The following is a 19,250-nucleotide window of genomic DNA, read 5'->3' on the forward strand; positions in this document are numbered from 1 at the left end:
CTAGCAGCTCTAAAACTCCAATGAACACACATCTTGGCTTGTTCCAAAGTGTTGAGCTGTTCCTAAGTTTCATTTTTACTAAAAGTCTACATATTTTGTAGATCTTTGGGAGTTCTACCTGCCATACCTCTATTCCTGTATTTCTCTGATGGGAGGACTCCTTTTACTAAGTAAGTGTGTTTATAATTTTACAAAATGATGCAAATAGAAAATGTATCTCTATGAGCAGTGTTTTCCCTCAAAGTACCTAAAACTTTGAGTCCGAGAAACCTTTCTGAACAAACAAGAAAACCTCAAAGCTCTGTCTTTCCACCATGGTTTCAGCACCCTTATAGGCTAGGCAGGTTTTATGTTATTTTTGGGTATAAACTCCTGTTAACTTGGTTCACAGGTTTATAACTCAAAGCCTCGAGTTGAGGATTTTCACTATCGCCCGCTTGGTGTTTTGAATGTGATAGGCATGGGGGTGGCCCTCTTCTGATGGCCAAGTTGAGCATACCCTGGATAATTTAGAACTTAGAATGTGCTTCACTCAGTATGAACCAAATCTATTGACATGAACTCCTCAGAGAGGAGCATTAGTGAAGTGTTACTGAAGGGAAAGCTGAGGGCTTTGTTCTTTTACACTTGTGCACAACTGAAAGTGTTTTTGTAACCATAGGAGTCGCCGCCTGGTGTCCACTGTGGACAATCAACTGTCTAAAGGATACTTCTTATACTTCCTCTGAAAAGTTTGAACTAAAAGTTCCAGACCCTATATGTGGAAACATGCCTTTATTATATTTAAACAAATTGACCGTATTGTCCTGTCTCCTGTGTAGTGTGCACTCCTGTGGGGTTGTCCAGGATGTTTACCGTCATGGGCCAGTTGCTAGTGAAGCCGACAGTAAGTAATCACTTGGATGAAGTATTTACTGCATTTCTAAAAGTTGAGTCGATGGAAAAGAGTTTATTAAACAGTTGTTGTTCAGATTTCTTTAAAAAAATGTCTCTACAGACAGACTTGAGTCTGCTCTTCTTGTCTGAAAGATGTCTCATTTAGCCATTTAAAATCACAACAGAGGACTACAAATACATCACCAACTCATCTTCCCATCTGCCACTGCTCCAGTCCCACTTCGGGCCTAATTATAACCCATTTCATCTCTTCCTACTCTGCTCTCTCCCCTTTAGATCCTTGAGGACCTGGATGAGCAGATTTACTGCATCCATTTGCAGGAGGAAACCCTTCAGAGGAGATTAAACGGTATGTCTGTGGGAGACGTGTTGGCACATTATAGGGGAGGGGAGGGGTTGACTGCCCTATTGGGTGTGATGGAGTAGGCCACGCTGGAATCAATTAGCATTGAAAATTCAGCTAGGCACACAGACACACACAGACATTCACAAAATTCACACACACTTGTCACTGGCTTTTCCCTGACACCGTCACACTCTCATAACTTTCTGCTTAAGGTCAAAGCAGCCACTATGGCAAGGACCATATTTTGTTTAGGAAGTTTTTCTTAAGAATCCACTTAAGAAAATCCACTGCCGCTGCCATTATTGGTGAAATGATTGCCACATTTAATGTCAGGCCTCGAATGGCAGCCTGTTTAATAGGATGGAAATGAAATTTTTCACGAAAGGGTTTGGTGCTGTAGACATTAAAGAGCCATAACTCTTCTGAGAGGACACCGGGAGCCTTGTGCTGCTTTTTTAGGGAAAGTTTGAAGTGTTGAAGAATGTTGAAGATGTTATATTTTTTTAGCCTGCATTTCCTTTTCACGTCCAGTTCTGTGTTCCCAAATTCCTTGTTTGACGTTAAATAATCTTAAAAAAAAGCAGGAAGTATTTCGGCCAGTTTCCAAAACCTACTTTAATATTAACTCAAGCACGCAACCAAGTGTACAGATGTGAGTAAATGAACAGAAAGGAGTGTCCTTTTAAACCCGGGAGGTAAGCGAGATCACTCCTAGATAACACATGTTTTTGAACGCTTTGCCGGCCACCTCCATAGAGTGCCACCAATGCGTACAGTTTCTTAGGGCTCATTCCTCAGTGCCCTGCTTTGAACTACCTGATAGAATAATTGTAATCTGTTCCTTATCATCTCCAGGACTGTTTGATCTTTACACGTCACGGTGGGGCAAAAAAAAACAACCAAACAACAGTGGTCAACATCCCAGTATGTGTACCAAGGACAAGCTGAAGTTCATTTTTGTCTGTTAGAGAGGTGGGAATTGGAGAGAGAAGCAAGGGGAATGTTCAGTGAAGCTTAAAGCGTTGCTTATCAGACATAATGTTTTTATGCAGATACAATATGCATGCAAGTATGTGCACATGCAAATACTCATTGTTCATGGTCATAGTTAGGTGCAACTGAACGTCTAAGCGTGGTTCCTTTGATCTGCTCAGGGCATTAAGTAGAGAGCAGGTCAGGAACAGTTCACGGGACACACTCCAAAGACGAGCAATGTTGTCTTCTTGCTTCACCGGTGTCCGCTTTGCATCAGGCCTCTCTAATAAATTATCATCTTAGAAAGTTTGTGTTTGTAGATGTGGACTGTTGACCCTAATCAGTTGATGCATTCATGTTTATTTACATGTCTGGTCCTTTGTTGTCCTCCTGTGGCATGAAATTGCCCATTTGTAATGACATGTTGGTAGTTTATGTGTTGCTGATCACGACATTGTGGTTTAAACCGGCTCATTAGCAATGTGTGTCTGCTTTTCTTGTAACAAGCGTAATGAACCTAAAAGGAGAATGTCCAGATAAAAGATGGATGGTGCTTGGCAATTGTTACAAGTAATAACGCATTGTGGCACCCCTACTATTTTGCTTTTAAATGTATATACAGGGTGATGAATTTATCCCAACTGCACAAGTAGTCTGGTGACACAGAAGTCAGGATGGAGTCAGCCTGCAATTCCTCTCGCTGCTCTTCAACTTTCTCTATGTTCAAACTTTAAAGAAAAAAAGGTCAGAGCAAAGCAAGAGATACTGACTTTAATACTCCACTCGTTTATCTCTGTATGCAAACCCCAATGATAAAGTCTGTGGGAGTGGCAGATCCAATGTTGTCACCAGTAATCTGTGTTTTCTTTGATGGGCTTTTTAACTATTCCATTTATAACCAAAAAAAAAAAGCCCCAAAAACTAATAGATGGGTTTCAAGAAGTTGACATTCAAAAAGTTGAATTCCTAACAAAGTCCTTGTTCGTCTCTATCATCACTGTTGCTACTGTTGTGCTAAAGCAGAAATTACAGTGGTCTTTATATCTTAATTCCTGTACACTGTGTTTTCACAATAGTTTTCTCAGATTCCAGATATAGAAGTCAAAGCTGTAGATCCATCAACATTGCTTCAAAAGGAGCACCTAGTGATGGCTGCTATGTGCAGCCAATGTGAACTAAGGTTCAAGAATAATGGTGCATTGTATCAGAAATAAATGTTTGGGGTTTTTTATGATGTCAGAGAGACACAGCAAATATAAAACGTCCTGTTGACACTATTGATTGCATTGCCTCAGTTACAGAAAGTAACTTGATTCAGTTTTTAGTTCCATAACAAGCCTTTCACTTCTGTTGCTTCATAATCCTAAACTGTCCTTTGTACTGCCAGATGTTGCAGGTCTCCATACACATGGTAGATGTGTGAGAGGCTAAAAAAACTTGTATTTGTGCTTGTCAAAGTTTACAAGGACCAGTTTATATACTGTTTCAGTAGTTTCATAGTGAAGAACAGAATATATTAAAACAGCACCAGGCACACATAAATATACTGCAATACAGGCAAAGCGATGCACACACTTGTACAGACTGCCCTCTCACCACCCTGATGTGCTGAAAACAGAGCACTCGTCCAGATGCTATGCGGCACAGTGACCTTGCCAGTGCCTCTGTTGTCTCAGCATGGTGTTTAGCATATTTGTGAATGACGTAATTTTTTGACTGTGGAGAAGGTTGGAGAGGATATGTTGAATTACTCCAGGCCTTCCTGACTGCCAGAAGCCCCACTCAGCATCTCTGCCTTGCTGTAACTCAGTCTTATACTTGACGCTGCCAGCAGAAGGAGTAGAAGGATATATTTAACTTCGGTTTGCTGTGATGTCATTGAAGATACTGCAGTTGAAAATCTAAGCATTTCCCTTTCTCTGCTTTGAACAATCGATTTTATTGTCCTTTGTTTTCAGTGTAAAGTATTGTTTTGGATGGATGGTTTTAAAAAAGAAAAAAAAACCCCACACAAACTTCTTCTTTTTTTTTTTTTTTTTTTAAATTTCAGCAAGGATTTATATGTGCCAGTGATGCGTCAGGCCTTGTTCAAATACGCAGTGCACGTAGGTAAAGGATAAGTTCACTTGCAGCTGAACAGATTTGGCTCCCCCGAGGCAAAGTGTTCAGTTTGTCTCTGGAAAAAAGAAAACTATTTATGAACTATCTATGACATTTCCTGTTGTGTTCTGAGCGTATTTGCTTGGAGGGTTCAAACTTTCCCTTGCTCAGATCCTTAGACGGGCATAGACTGCTAACTCTCCACCTCTGCGTCTATCTCACCCTCTTTTACCTACTTAAACCCATCCAGACAGGGCGTGACATAATAACAGAGGGAAGAAGAAGGTCTGATCAAAGTGATTGGTCCTTCACTCCTGTAACAAAGATGAAAGATGGTATTTTTATTGCACGTTAGTAACGGTGTAACACTGAACTAATTGGTCTTGATCTGCCAATCACCCGAGGGATGCAAATGGATACTCTTCCACTTTGGCTTCGAGGGGCCTCTGTGATAGTGCGTCAAGCTGGAAGGAAAACAGAGTAAAATAGATAAATTAGACTTAAATGAGCTGGCCTTGTGGTTTTCCTGGAGAATCCCTTGCTGTCTTATCCAGCCCACTCAACCAGTTGTGGCATGTGCTAGACAGCTCCTGACACAAGAGATTATTTTTACTTGTTTGAGATCACGTTGTTATTTTCTGTGCAGGATTACTTGTTTTGATGGGATTGCTTAATAAAGACAAGTCAAATACCATATGCTGAGGTAGGATGAATACAGGGAGAGGTTAACATCCTCTCCGTCTATTTAAGTATTTAAGGGAAGTTTAAAAAAAAAAAAGAGAAGTTTTTTTTTTTCCAAGTTATGGTGTCCAAAAGAGGAGCTTTGTTTCTGTTTAAACAACATTATAGCTGCAACAAAAACAGTGAGTTATTTTTGCTGTTGATAGTCATTTAGGTTGTTTTAACAAAGCAAAAAAGCCAAACCTTTCAAAAGGGGCATCGTTTTTTTTTCTTTGTCTTCTGTGAAATAAAAAATTTTAAGAGAAGAAACATAGCTCTATATTATCCCTACACAACATGTGCTCATACAGCACGTTTCAGACATTTTGAATATTTTTATTTTCACAGGGTCTTCCACACACGCTTATACCAGAGGGAGCTTTGCTCACCAGCTCAACAAAGAACTGGACAATATTAGAAATCAGAGGAATAAATTGGGTAAGTATGTGTGTGGTAGTTTTTATACTCTCTCGCTGTCTCTCTCGCTGCCTTTCATTTGAGTTGTTTTTTTTTTTTAATTATTATTATTTCTGTTCCCTTGGTTTTATTCCTTAAATGATATGCATCATTTCTCTTCATTTTCTGTTTTGCATCTCGGAGATATATGCCACAGACGTTAGCTTAGCTTTTTGCATATTGCTGACAGGCAGCCGCTTTCTTTGGACTTGGACCAGAACTGCCTGATAATTTCCCATCCATTTTAGGATATTATAAATGAAGCCTGAGCCTTTTGGGGAGCAGGGTAGGAGGGGTAGGAGAGCACAAAGGCACTTAGGATATTGGACAAGATGCAAACTTTATATTGTACCAAGCCTTTTAGTGATGTCATTAATTTAGAAGGATGGTGCATATAAAGTGCACTTGGCAAACTTCTTGGGCAGGCTGGGTGGATGCACTTTGAGAATAAGGAGGAGTAACAAGGTTGGAAATGGAGAAAGAAGTCAAAATAGCAAATACTAAAGGGCAGTCAAATACACATTGTAAGAGGACAGTTGATGTCTGTAAGACATAGTGCCTGTGGTCCATGGGCTGTCAGCAAAGTCTATAAACATGATGAATGAGGCGTTGAAATACGAGGTACATATAAAGCTGAAATGTTTCATCTGGCTTAGAAGAATGAGAGGCATAAGTCGCCCAGCACATGCATACGTATTTTCTCCTAAATATAAATCATAAAATTAATTTTGTAGCATTTCTTTTCATCCAGGAGTTATTTTTTTTTTCCATTAATTAAGGCAATGATGAGTGTGGCTAATTACAGAGGAAGAGTGTAATTTTTGAAGGTTATGAAATGTATATTACCTGCAGGTGGGGCGGTTGCGATGAGAGCTGAGATTGTGCTCAGCCCACACACTCGCGATATGTTTTACTAAACAAAGCGGTACAAACCCTGTAAATAAAGCCAGAGGGCTTGTGGTTGCAGTAGGTTCTTTGATGAGCTGATTAATTAACAAGTAGTGGAAAGTGTAATGGAGGAGTTTAGTTCATCGTACATACATTTCTTAAAATAAATAAACTCACTCTTTGTTGCACTTTCATGTCCTCACAGAGAGAAGAAAGAAGGCATCGGGATGGGAGAAGAACTTGTTGTATCCCATAGTGATGCTGATCCTGCTCACAGGAACGGTGAGTGTTAAGATGGACCTATCATTAGGCCCACACTGTTTGCTCATGACGTTTACAGCCTGGCTGGTATCCACTGGGAGTAACACGGTACCTCAAAATCCATCTTTTCCCACAGAGTCTGGGTGGGGAAACTACTTTTGTTTAATGGATGTTTTAAGACAATGCTGAATACCAACCTACAACAACAGTGATTTTAAATAAATTACAGTGTGTGAATACTGTTTGTCGTCTGATACTGTTAGATAAGGTAGAAAGGCCATGTGCAAGGCAGGGCACGTGCATCGCACAACCCCCAAATTGTTTAAGTTTTGAGAAGCTCAATTTTGGCACAGTTTACAGTTACAAGATTGTTATTATGCATTCAATTATATCATGATGCCGGATACTTGGAGGATTTAATCAATCTTTTTATAATTATACCATGTGTGAACAAATTTTTGTCTTCCTCTATGTCTGCAGACAATCTCTGTTCTTCTGGTGGCACTGAACATCCTCTATCTTCTAGTAGATGAGACTGCCATGCCCAAGGGATCCACAGTAAGCCTTCTGTCTAACTAGGCTTTTGCGTTCACACCATCACACACCTAGAATGTAAACTGCAGTAGGGCTTGCCTATCGGGCCTGCCCTGTCCCTGGCGGAGACATAAATCAAATTCCAGATATGCTCAGGTGCACGTTGGAAGAAAAGACTGGACCAGATGTTAATCAGGCTTCAACGTTGTGTTGTGGCTCTGGTTTTGTTTTGGAAGCTCATTCAAAGTCATTTCACAGCAGTGTGCAAATTCAATGAGGTTGCTATGTGTCTCCTGCCCTCAGTGGGTGAATAAGCTGCTTTTCCTCCCTTGTGCAAATGCAGACGGGGGCAAGTGAAGGGCTCTTACTGTGAAACAGCCATTCCACCAAGTGTGGAATGGCTCTGAGATTCTCATCTCTGCCTAACATGCAATGTGTTTTAAGCTCCTTGTATCTCATCTCATCTGCAGTGACAGAGATGCGTGCATGTGTGTGCTTGCATGTGTGTGCAGTTGTGGTTGCATTCTTGTCTGAAAAGGGGCAACATAATGTATCCTATTTCTCCCTCATTTCATTTTGCATCTCGCGGGCATCTGACAGAGCTGCCCTCGACATTCCAATTATTTTATTGAGCAGAGATGTTTTCTTTGGCATGACACATTGCAGAAAATCCCCCAAATTACACTTGTCATGTAGCTTGAAGCTGTCCTCCCTGACAGTATGGCCTCACTAAATGGTTTATGCTTTATGTTGAGCTGGATGGATGCCACACCTCTGATCTCACAAATCTACGAGCAGGAGGGGCCATCTCATCTTCCTAAAACAATCAATACTGATATGAGATCATCTATCATGCTTCTTTAACCTTATCCTCTAACTCTCAGACTGTGCCCCTCTGGCACAGAAATTCCCTCTGCCCTCTGTCTGGAAAAAGATAACGACAGGGGAGAGAATGTGATATAAGAGGGGAGAGAGAGGTTTGACATCTCGGCAAGGTACTGCCAGAGCAAGAGAGACTCAGACTGTGGGAAAGTCAAATGAGGCCCTGATTGTTATGGGAGTAGAGCACAATAGAAGTGCCCTGTCAGTGTTTGTCTTCCCTTCCAGCTAAGCATCCTGCTGTAGTCTTTAGAATACTGAGCAGTGTACCGCTCAGCTTTACAGGGCAGTGGATGGGTATAGAGAAGGATAACAAGGAGTAGGGAAAGAAAAGGATGACGAGCAGAGAGGAAACGCAGGTGGCTATAGATGAGAAGTTGGCACTGCCTCTGTCATAGGACAGAGGGATTTACAGCTTTATGAACAAGCACTTAGAGACACCAATAAAACTGTTACTACAGGCCCTTCTTTTTGGTGGCCACTGCACTTGACACTCTATTTTGCAAAACAGGCAATTACTGTGGCTGGACAGTAATTTTCACCCAACTAAAGTTGCCCTTGTCCAAATGCACAAAGGCTTGCATCCATCCACCCATCTTCTGCCTGTCCAGATCCGGGTCATGCTAGTCCCAGCTGTTGTGGGGCAAAAGGCAGAATACACCCAAAACTAGTCACCAGTCTGTCGCGGTGCGACTGCGTAGAGAGAGACAACAGTTCACGCTTACATGAATACCTGCAGCCAGTTTAGAATTATCAGTTAGCCCAACATGCATGTGTTTGGACTGTGGGAGGAAGCCAGAGTACCTGGAGAGAGTCCACATAGGCACAGAGAGGACATACAAACGCATTTATCCTTGCATGTATTTAACAACTTGACCTCCCATCTCCAGACACCCTTTTCACTTTATAACTGGCTTTAAGATTATCTAAAAATCTGGAAATGTATGTGAATATCAAGTCTTTGCTTGTTGCTTATTATATGTATATTTAATATTTACATTTCAGAAATTCTGTAAGATTAAATGACAGCAGCCTCTCATAGTTCGGTGAAATGTATGGATTGCAAATGTCTGTCACTTAAACCCCCTCAGACTCCAACTAGTTGCGGCAGATGGTCACCCCTCCCTGAGCCTGCTTCTTCCTGTTAAAAGGGAGATTTTCCTTCCCACTTTTGCAAAGTGCCTACTTAGTGGGGTGGGTGGGTGGAGGCAGGATTTCTTTGAATTACTGTAGTGTCTTTACCTTACAATTTAAAGTGCTATAAGGCAACTGTTATTAAATTTGGCACCATGTAAATAAAATAAAATTAAATGAGTATGACTGTAAAAGTAAACTTTGAAACGCAGTTGGTGTTTCAAGGTTGTTACATGGGCACAAGCAACTTCAGAGATCTGAACAGTTTCTTCTCCCACTTGTTTAGATTTTTTATAGGTTGGAATTAGGTTGTTGGCAACTGGATACATGAGTAGGACATGGCTTTGACTATACGAAAGATGAAAAATATGAGAATATTTTACGGGACTGCCTTGAAATATGTTAATCATAGGGTGCATGTGTAGCTGTGTTAATAAAATCAAATTAAATACAATTTAAAAAAAAACAACAACAACTTAGTACAAAGTAAGAATGTGAAGTATAGATGTATGTATGGCATTGACGGCCTCATCAGCCTCAATATCATCAGAATCATCAGAATCATCAGAAACTTTATTGTCATTGTCATGAGAACAACGAAATTAAGAATGGTCCCCGATCATTACATCATCCCTAGCAATATCAAAATATAAATAAAACAATAAAATTCAATAAATAAAATAGATAGAATACTTAAAATACTAATAAGATATAACAGTAAAACATTCACATACATTCCCACACACATGCTTCAGACCGTGCATAGATTAACACAAGAGTGGCGTGATGGACATTTTTTTGTAGTATTCAGATGTGTTATTGCAGTTGGATAACAGCTGTGTTTGAGTCTATTAGTCCTTGCTCTGATTGCCCTGTACCGTCTGCCTGAGGGCAACAGTTCGAACAGGGAGTGGCCAGGATGTGAGGTGTCTTTTATGATGTTTTGGGCCTTTTTAAAACAGTGGGCGTTGTGTAGAACTTCCAGTGTGGGGAGAGGGCAGCCAGTGATCTTTTGGGCGGTGTTAATGATCCCTTGGAGTGCTTTCCTCTGAGCCCCTGTGCAGCTAGTGTACCAGATGCATATGCAGTAAGTTAGAACACTCTCAATGGTGGCTCTGTAGAAGGACACCAGCAGTCTTAATGTGCAGTGTGAGTTGACTGGAACATAGACCCTTCCCTCTATGGACCCCTATCCCGCTCTTTCACACACAGTAACACACGATCCGTCACTCTTTCTGCTACCGGAATGTAAAGACGAATGGAAAGGAGGTGCACAGCACAAGCTAGGTGTCCTGTGTACGCACGTGCATGCTTATTGCGAGTGCACACGCCATCTTAATGCATGCCCTCCCTCCATTAATAAATGACATCAGATTCTGTCTGCTAATGCTGCTAATTCTCTGTGTAAGAGAGAGAGGGCACTGCACCATGGCTCTGCAGTAAGCTCCCAGGGATGACAGTTGCATAAAAAGGCATGAAACAACCTGTCAGGCTTTCCTTTTTTCCCCTGCAGCCCGTTTTACAAAACAAATCAAGATAAAGACACTTAAAGTGGGAAAGGGAAAAAGAATACAAATGCAAATCTCAAACAGAAACCACGGCAGCACACCAAATATATGCTGTGCAGTTTAATATGCTGTAGGTGCATATTGCATGACGAGTAACAGCACATTTGCCTTGCACTTCTGTACTCTAACTGTACATGCAGTACTCTATGATTTAGAGTAAAAATAAATAAATAAAATGACTGGATTAGTGCTGCACAGCTCTGTTAAGATAGGTTTATTGTATCAGCAAGAATCTGAATTTGCAGCAAACACTTTTAGGGGAGTTTTAGGTAACTTTGTGTGAAGTACTGTGTATATACCCCCATTAAATGTACAAATCCTCTGGAGGATCGTCTTGGGTGCCAAGTCTGAAAAAAAGCAAATATTTGGCATTTGACAACTCAGATGCTTGGTATGTGCTGTGTATGTGGATGTATGTCTTTTTCCTGCTCCACTTTCAAAAGGCCTTAGGGGTTGGAGGGGTGAGGATGGGTGAGGGGGTTTGCGTAGTGTATTTGCTAAAGGATTTGTTTAGTTGTTTTTATGTTTTTGGCATGCTTTCAGCCTGTACACTCTTCTTACCGTAAGCAATGTGCCGTTTTTGTTTGAACACCTGTTCACATATTGTATGGTCGACAGTGATTTGCAAAGAGCCTCTTTCATCTTGTTCCATTCATTACTTAGCCAATTTGATTCTGTCTTTCTCAAGTAGGGAAATTCTTCGTGCACCACGTACTTACTTTTGCAGGTCTTCTGTAATTGCTCATGTCTGCAGTCGTACACAACACCAAGTGTTGTCATTTTTGTGATCTGTTTTAGTCTGAAGGGTAGTGTAGGATGTTTAATATCCCTGTTTTCCTATTTGTCTCTCTCTTCTAGGATCGAGCCATTGGGAACACCTCTTTGTCCACATTTGGTGTGGCTCAGGCAGTGCTGGAGATTGTCCTCATATTGTATCCTTTCAGTGACCTCCCCTTTGTCTGTGGCCTGAGTAACATGCTTCATGGCCAACAGCAACATTGCCAAGGCAGCTTTGTTTACCCAGGACATAGTTGAGCTGAACACCTTCCGGAAAACATGTTGCGTTGTTTCATCACCCTTTATGATACCTGAAAAGGTTGAGCCTTGACACATAAAAAGTTGACTCAAAGAAAAGCTGCTTTCTACTTGCAGCAAGGTGTTTTTGCTCCTTGATTGATTTGCTGAACAGCTACTTGATGGTGTCTTCTGTCGTTGGCTTCTACAGTCTGCGTGTCTTTGAGGGACTCACTCCCAGGAAGGATGACACAACCATGACAACGGTAAAGATGGGATAGAAAGGCAGGGAGTGGGGTGAAGTGGGGGCAAGGGTGCTGAAATTGCTCCTAAGGTGCTGATGTGTTTGCCCCCTCCTGTGTTTCATCTATTTCCCCTGTCTTTTTTTTCTGTCTTCATTGCTCTCGCCTTCCTGTCTTCTCTGTCCCTGCTGCTCACTAATGTTTTCCTCCGGGCCCCTCAATAGCCTTAGTTGATCTGTTCAATATTTGTTTGTAAGTTGCGTAAACACCAGCAAAGTGCAAGCTCTTTTCTTGTACATCAGAGGGAGAGTGAGTTTTTTTTTTTGTTTTTTTTTCTTAGGGGGAGAAGGGGGCTGGGTGGCAACTATTCACTTGGTAATGAGTTTGGGAGTGGTGAGGCTTGTTAACTAGCATGATGCTTCAGTGAAAGGACTTGAAAGGACAATAGAAGGAACCTCATAATGAGCATCTTCAGAGGTACTAATTGTATAATATGTGGAACCAATTTATCATCAAGTGGCGTGTATGTGTGTGGGCACATCACGGCTAAAACTGCTGGTGCAATGGGTGCTTTTTCTGCTTCACACTCGCTATAAATTGCATGTAATTTGTTGAGGGCTAAACTCGGAGGTTTGATTATTTGGTCTTATTTGCAGATCATTGGTTGCTGTGTCTCCATCCTGGTGCTGAGCTCAGCCTTGCCAGTGATGTCCAGAACACTAGGTGAGTATGCTTTTTCATGTGAGTGTTTTTGTATTTTCTTTTGCCTGCGGTAAGGAGAGTGAGTGCAGCTTGCTTTTTCTTTTTTCATTCAGAGACAATTTTTTGTAGACACATTAAATGATTAAATAGCAGCAGTTTGACAACTTTCAAAAAGAAAGGACATTTTTTAGAGTTAGATGAAACATTAATAGTGGGTGATCAAGTCCACCCACTAAATATGAAGCTGTAGCTTGTTAGTTTGATAGCTTGAAAATGTAAGTCCCTGATTATTGTCCATTGTGGACACTGACAGCTGGGTAGTTCTTCCTGTTGTACTTGAAGTCCACTACCTAGGGTGCATGTGTAGTTGATGCATTGTAATATAAATTTTCCCTTGACCAATGTTTGTGGTGACACATGGATATCTGCATGGACCCTTGCGCTCACTGTCTGATGAAATTTGCCACTCTGACCTGAGCGAACCAAAGCGGACTCCTGGATGTGGAAAGTATAATCGAGGGTTAAAGGGACAAAACGGCTAGCCTTGCTCTGTCTGAAAGAAGTGAGAATCCACCAACCAACACTACAGTTTATGTGATTCAAAGCTGGAATTTGGGAGGACATGCAAGGCTGGGAAAATCCAACTTGATTTATACCAGAGTTTTAAATATTGTGAACAGGCCAACCCTTTTGCAATGTGCAACCAGCAGCAATTGGTTTTCCAGATTTGAAGAGGGCAGAAAAGGTAGCACCAGGGACAGAGTAAACTGCACTGATAGAAATACAGATTGGAAGGGGGGGAAAAAGAAACTCTGCATTCAGAGAAAGGATAATGGTCTAAAAAAGAAAGCGGTCGACAGTAAGGCCCATTGGTGTAATCTCTATAAACCGCTATCATTTACAGATCAGTTTGTTTTCTGTTAGCTTCTTTTTTTAAAAATTTTTTTAAATTATCCAGATCCATTCTGGTGGACAGAACAGCGTTTGGTCATGGTATCAGTTATCCTCTATTCCAGTTGGTGTTTCTGGTGTGTAAAGAACAAAGTTATTGGCAAGCTGATGGGTTCCCAGACTAACTTTGGTCTATGGCTTGTCCTCGCTATAAGCATGTCCACTCTCACTACCAAATGAACGATGCAAAAGTTCCAACTGCTGGTTTATCAAGGAAAACCTGAAAAAGATCAAAACCTCTCTTTCAGGGTTATCCTGGCTGAGACCAGCATACTGTATCTCCTTTTATAATCTGAACATGCAGAACAGACAAGAAATATTCCTGCCCAAAAACAGACTTTGTTAATGAAAGAAACAAGATACAGCATGCTCATTAGTGAGCTTTACAGAAGCTGGTATTTTTGCTGTGTTACGACTGAATGATTGAAATGTAGGTTACAGACTTATCAGAGCTGTCATTGTGTCCTTGGCACAAACAAGAAGAAAGATTAAATCTTCCTCTCCCACAACAATTTTCATTGTTACCACCAACACCAGGTCACAGGAGTTGAATTCTCCTACAGTCTCTCATGGTGATGTTAGAAAAGAGTGCAGGCAGAATAAAAATGACAGGAGTAGCACCATCACAATGGCACTAATAAACATGCAGAGTGCAGAGCACAGCTGTTTAAATAGCACTACTTTTGTGTGTGTGTGTGTGTGTGTGTGTGTGTGTGTGTGTGTGTGTGTGTGTGTGTGTGTGTGTGTGTGTGTGTGTGTGCAACAGAGTGGGAAAATAGGATGGAGTGAGCATACAGTGACTCACTGGGAGCTTTACAAAATATCAACAGGTTCTGCTTTGTGACACTGAATGGATGAAAAGGAATAAATGCATGAGACAGAGTTGAAGAGAAAAGGCCGCTCAGCACAAGATAAAAAAAGACGTGCAAAGAGTTGAGTGTGACGAAGTGAGATGTTAAGAGACAAGAAAGGGTTTCGTGTGTTGACGTGAGGCGTTTTTATGTCGGTGGGTGGTAAATATGCACTGTGTAAGAGATAAGGGAATTGTGCTAGAGCACGCAGCATGTTTAATAGTGTAGTAACAAATGTTTAGTTACACCAAATGCACATCACAACCAGCTCCACCCTCCCCTCCCACCTCTGCAGGTTACACATGTTTGGGTGAACTTTAATGTCTCTCTCTGTGCACTTTAAGCTGCATCACCATCAAATCCAGCTTGATTAATGGTAATATCACCAGACGTTATGGCTTGGTTTTACTTTGCACCAATTCATATTTAAAACTTTGACAAATTCTGCATGACATGTTGGTCTCTGCTGAGTTGAGGCAGGGTCAGAGTGAAGATGGAAACACAGTGTAACGTCCTGACGGCTCTGAACAGCAGCATGATAATGTCTCCGTCTCCCTACCGACATTTCAGAGACTGAAATGGGTTTTTTTTTTGAAACCCTCAATTAGATTTTCTCACATTACTAACCCAAGTTTAAAACCTTTGGCATTAGAAATGAATTTAGCCCGACCACAGTGGCTAGCTGTATTGACTGGGGTCTCCATCATCGCTCTCCCCATCTTTTCTCAAGCAATTTTGTTAAAGGTCCTTGATGCTTGCCAAACCGCTTACTGCGGCTGTAAATACATCTCTCCAGACGCTGAATCGATTGCCCAATCTAATTGATGACAGAGGTTGTGAAGATGTTACAGGAGAAGTTGAATGTCCAGGGACTAGGGCTTCCTCAGTCTGATGCATGAGAATGTGATTTCTGCTTACAGATAGCAGGACAGGATACCGTTATGGTACTTGGACTTTAAATATTGATGCAGTAATTTCCTTCATCAATGTTGCATGCAAAATTAACATAGGAGAAGATGATTTAATAACATTAAACAGATCTGTGCACACAGGTTATTGAAAGCTTAATTATCTCCCCACAGTACTCTGTGGGATGGCGCAGCTAGAGTGCATGAACGCATGGATGGATAAGCAGGAAAACAAAAGGGTGTTGATGGCTTTCCAAGCTGCATGTGATCAGCTGTGACAGATGGTTTGAAATTGGTCTGGCAGTGTAGAGCTAAGAGGGAGCTCCTTTATCTTTGTCTGAAGGAGAGATGAAGTCCACCTGCAAGCCACCTTAGCTGCTATAATTAGCTCGCCATCCTTTTATGTTCCTCAGAGAATTGTGCTCACATTAACCAAGATGCAGCCAAGTGATAAAAATAAGCAGCAACTCTGCCATGCAGTGGGTCAGTGGATGTTTACCCAAGCCTGAGTGAAATTGCTTTGGTCCAAACCAAATCAGAATTCTTACACGCTGTACATTTGGATGACCTCCCTTCAAGGCCGTCTCCGGATCGCTTTTAGCGTGGTCGATTTTAAGATCACTCCCTGAAGTCGTGATGTGACCACTATACCTCTGCACTGGACACTGGATTCCCGTCAGTGTGGCAAACTGGTAAAACACAGCTGAAATATCAGTTCATTAACGTAAACTGTGTTAATGTGGCCGTCGATGGAGACAAATTGAAGACGAACGATGCACAAAGGTCATGATGACATATTCACAGCAGTGTGGCAGCAGTGCTAAAAGTGGTCTAGAGGTTCACGAGTTGACCTTACAGGGGAGATTGGACAAATATGAATTGTCCATAGTGTTTGAGATTTCAGTGGGCACATTCTGTCTTCGCAATAGGTTATTGAAGAGGGTGGAAATGCCTAATGTAGGTTAGTTTTTGTTTGATTGATTGATTTATTTTTTCAGATTTGGGCGTAAATCTGCTTGGAAATGTGCAGATTTGTCAACAGAAATTAGAATTGCATGCGTGAAGACTAGTGGTGTGAATCTGTGGAGTTCTTGAAGTAGTTGTTTTTGTACCACCTTACAACACAGGGCTGGTCTCAGACCCAAAGTGCACCAACGCTATTACAAGTAGTTTTTTTTTATTACAAGTCAGAAATGTATTAATTCCTGTAATCCATATTAAATTGTTTTTGTATATAAGCCCCCTTTTCAGATTTTTATTTTCTTTTTTTCTTTCTTTTTTTACTTTTTGAAAAAGATGGGCCTGAGGAGAATGACATTTTCAAAGAGGCTCATAAGTTTGCTGCAGCCTTCTGCTTTTGTTAGGAAGAATTCTTATGAACAATACTTGTCTTGTCAGAAGGAGCCTTGGAAAGATGAACTTCATTTTTCTCAGGGTTTTGTTTATTTTGTGGAATTCAGCTGAGGAGAAAACATTTCGACTCTTGGTTATCACAGCTTTGTGTGAAGAGTTATTAAAGGTCACGGTTCTGAGTAAGAAATTGCACATTTTTGAATGAATGTCAACCTCATTTGTAACTCAGTTGTGTGTGCGTGTGTCTCTGTCCTTCACAGGCATCACCAGGTTTGATCTTTTGGGAGACTTTGGCAGATTTAATTGGCTGGGAAACTTTTACATCGTCCTTTCGTACAACCTGCTGTTTGCAGTTGTGACAACACTTTGTCTCGTGAGGAAATTCACCTCAGCGGTCCGGGAAGAGCTCCTGAAGGCGTTAGGTAAATTCATCAACAGGGTCTGTACATATCCTAAAAGTTTCTAACCAGCAGCTTTCAGTATATAGTACAGGACAGTGCGTAGTCTTTCACGTGCCTCAGTACAGCTATGTTGGTTCTACGTCTGTCTGATAGTATGTGACTGCTCAATTTAATCCTAATTTTGAGACGCTGACAAATCCAACCTAGTTGGTAGCTTTGGAGAGAAATGGTGTTTATTTCTCTCTGATAGAGCGACACGTCCAGCGTGTCGCTGAACTGACATGTGACAGAAGATGAGACTAGTCCCCAAGGCTTGTGGTGACGGGCCCTGCATGTTTGATACACAGGGTGGGATAGGGCTAGAAAATGCCAGACAGAAGAACCGAGGGAGGAAAAAGGACATCAATACTTCTGTCTAAGTGAAAGTCTGAGGCTTTTTAATGAGATTTTTCTGCCTTATCTCCCACTGCCCAGGTCTGGATAAATTGCAACTGTCAAACAGCCCCACAGACCCTGAATCTGGGAAGCTCTCGGCCAATGGGCATCAGAAAACTCTGTGAAAGGGACGATAGATCAACACACGCATACACACATGCACAGACACCTACACACGTAAATGCAGCCAAAGGGATATTTCGACAGTACTGCCTGACTGCTGAAAGGTGAAAAGGATTGGAAGGAACTTAATAAACCCAGGCAGTGTCTGACGGATGCTGCAAATGGAGGCTGAGAGCAATTTAGCTTCGTGACATTCCATCCTCTGTGTCTCGGATGGAAGCTGGGACAGGGCCAGGGCTGAGACTGAGGATTGAAATAGACTGGCATCACTGCAGTGACCTTGAAGTTGACCTCAACCACGACTGTGACTTCAAACCACCCATCTTTTGCTTCAGGGGCATTCTCTCCCTCCCTCTGCCCATTCTCTTACAACCTTTACACCACCGCACTACACAGAAGCAACCAGAGTCTTACATTTACCTCTGTGTTCACTAACATAAATTTCACCTACACAATTCAATTAGACAGTTTTTTTTTTTTTTTTTTTTTTTTTTTATTATTGTTAATGTGTTTGTGACAGTGAGGCAGGGTGCACTCACAGTTAAGGGTCTTTAATCGTAGAGGGTTTTTGCTGTTGTTGTTCTAATGTTAACTGATACAGGCGTAATGAGGTGTCAGTTTGTCAAAAAATGTGAAAAATAACCAAGAGCTTTGTGAAGCGTGAGGACGAGTCATTTATTCCCACTCATCACGGCTGGTCTGTAAAACTGCACAGCATCAATACGGCTCACATATTGTGAATTAGGCACTGTCATTCTTAATAAAATGGCCTCAAATTTTTAGCACTCGGGACTGTCATCAGTCATTTTATCTGGCTTTACTCCAAGTGCGCTTTAACTTTATTGATGATGTCATTAGTTTGTATGAAGTAGGATGAGAACTTTTTTTTGGGTGCTCCAGATTTGACTTGAGCGGCTCCACAAATGGGAAACTATGTGGGAGTTTTATTTCACTTCGCTTCCAATGAGCAGGTTTGAAAGTGAGGACGAGGTTGTATTCTTTTATGCACATCGGAGGAAAATGTCACCGCAATATTGCTTATTCCACACCCCAAAATCCTCAAAAATAAGTAAATAAAGAAGGAAAGAAACTTTTTTTTTTTTTTTATACAGGGCACAGAAATGGTCACGTTTCTTTGTAAATGTTGTATACACATGTACATATTTCATTGTTTCATACCTATTTTGGATGTAAACATTGGGCTCGCACCCAGGGTCTGAATCACTAAGCATTCTGTATTTTCTTGTACATATACCTATATATATATATATATATATATATATATATATATATATATATATATATATATATATATATATATATATATATATATATATATATATATATATATATATATATATATATATATATATATATATATATATATATATATATATATATATATATATATTTTTTATAAACAGCTTCATCTAATGCAAATCTGTAGGTCTTCACACAGAATGCATGAGTAAGAAAACATCCAGCTTTGTTGCTGTGAGAAAGACTAGGTGA

At 40.9% G+C, this 19,250-nt stretch overlaps 1 protein-coding gene across 1 annotated transcript in view; it reads left to right on the plus strand.

Annotated features, from left to right (window-relative positions):
* lmbr1 (limb development membrane protein 1) overlaps positions 1-19,018 on the plus strand; it is a 40,699-nt gene extending 21,681 nt beyond the window's left edge. Inside the window, exons 7-17 of the mRNA XM_080864159.1 lie at positions 102-170; positions 822-886; positions 1,174-1,246; positions 5,387-5,476; positions 6,588-6,664; positions 7,124-7,201; positions 11,617-11,690; positions 11,948-12,038; positions 12,671-12,737; positions 17,040-17,201; positions 17,655-19,018. Of these exons, the coding sequence (XP_080720285.1) occupies positions 102-170; positions 822-886; positions 1,174-1,246; positions 5,387-5,476; positions 6,588-6,664; positions 7,124-7,201; positions 11,617-11,690; positions 11,948-12,038; positions 12,671-12,737; positions 17,040-17,201; positions 17,655-17,740 (932 nt within the window). The 3' untranslated portion in view covers positions 17,741-19,018. The remainder of the gene's footprint in view (positions 1-101; positions 171-821; positions 887-1,173; positions 1,247-5,386; positions 5,477-6,587; positions 6,665-7,123; positions 7,202-11,616; positions 11,691-11,947; positions 12,039-12,670; positions 12,738-17,039; positions 17,202-17,654) is intronic.
* The last annotated feature ends 232 nt before the right edge of the window (positions 19,019-19,250 follow it).

This window comes from Rhamphochromis sp. 'chilingali', assembly GCF_963969265.1.
Source record: "Rhamphochromis sp. 'chilingali' genome assembly, chromosome: 18".
NCBI classification, from domain to species: Eukaryota; Metazoa; Chordata; class Actinopteri; order Cichliformes; family Cichlidae; genus Rhamphochromis; species Rhamphochromis sp. 'chilingali'.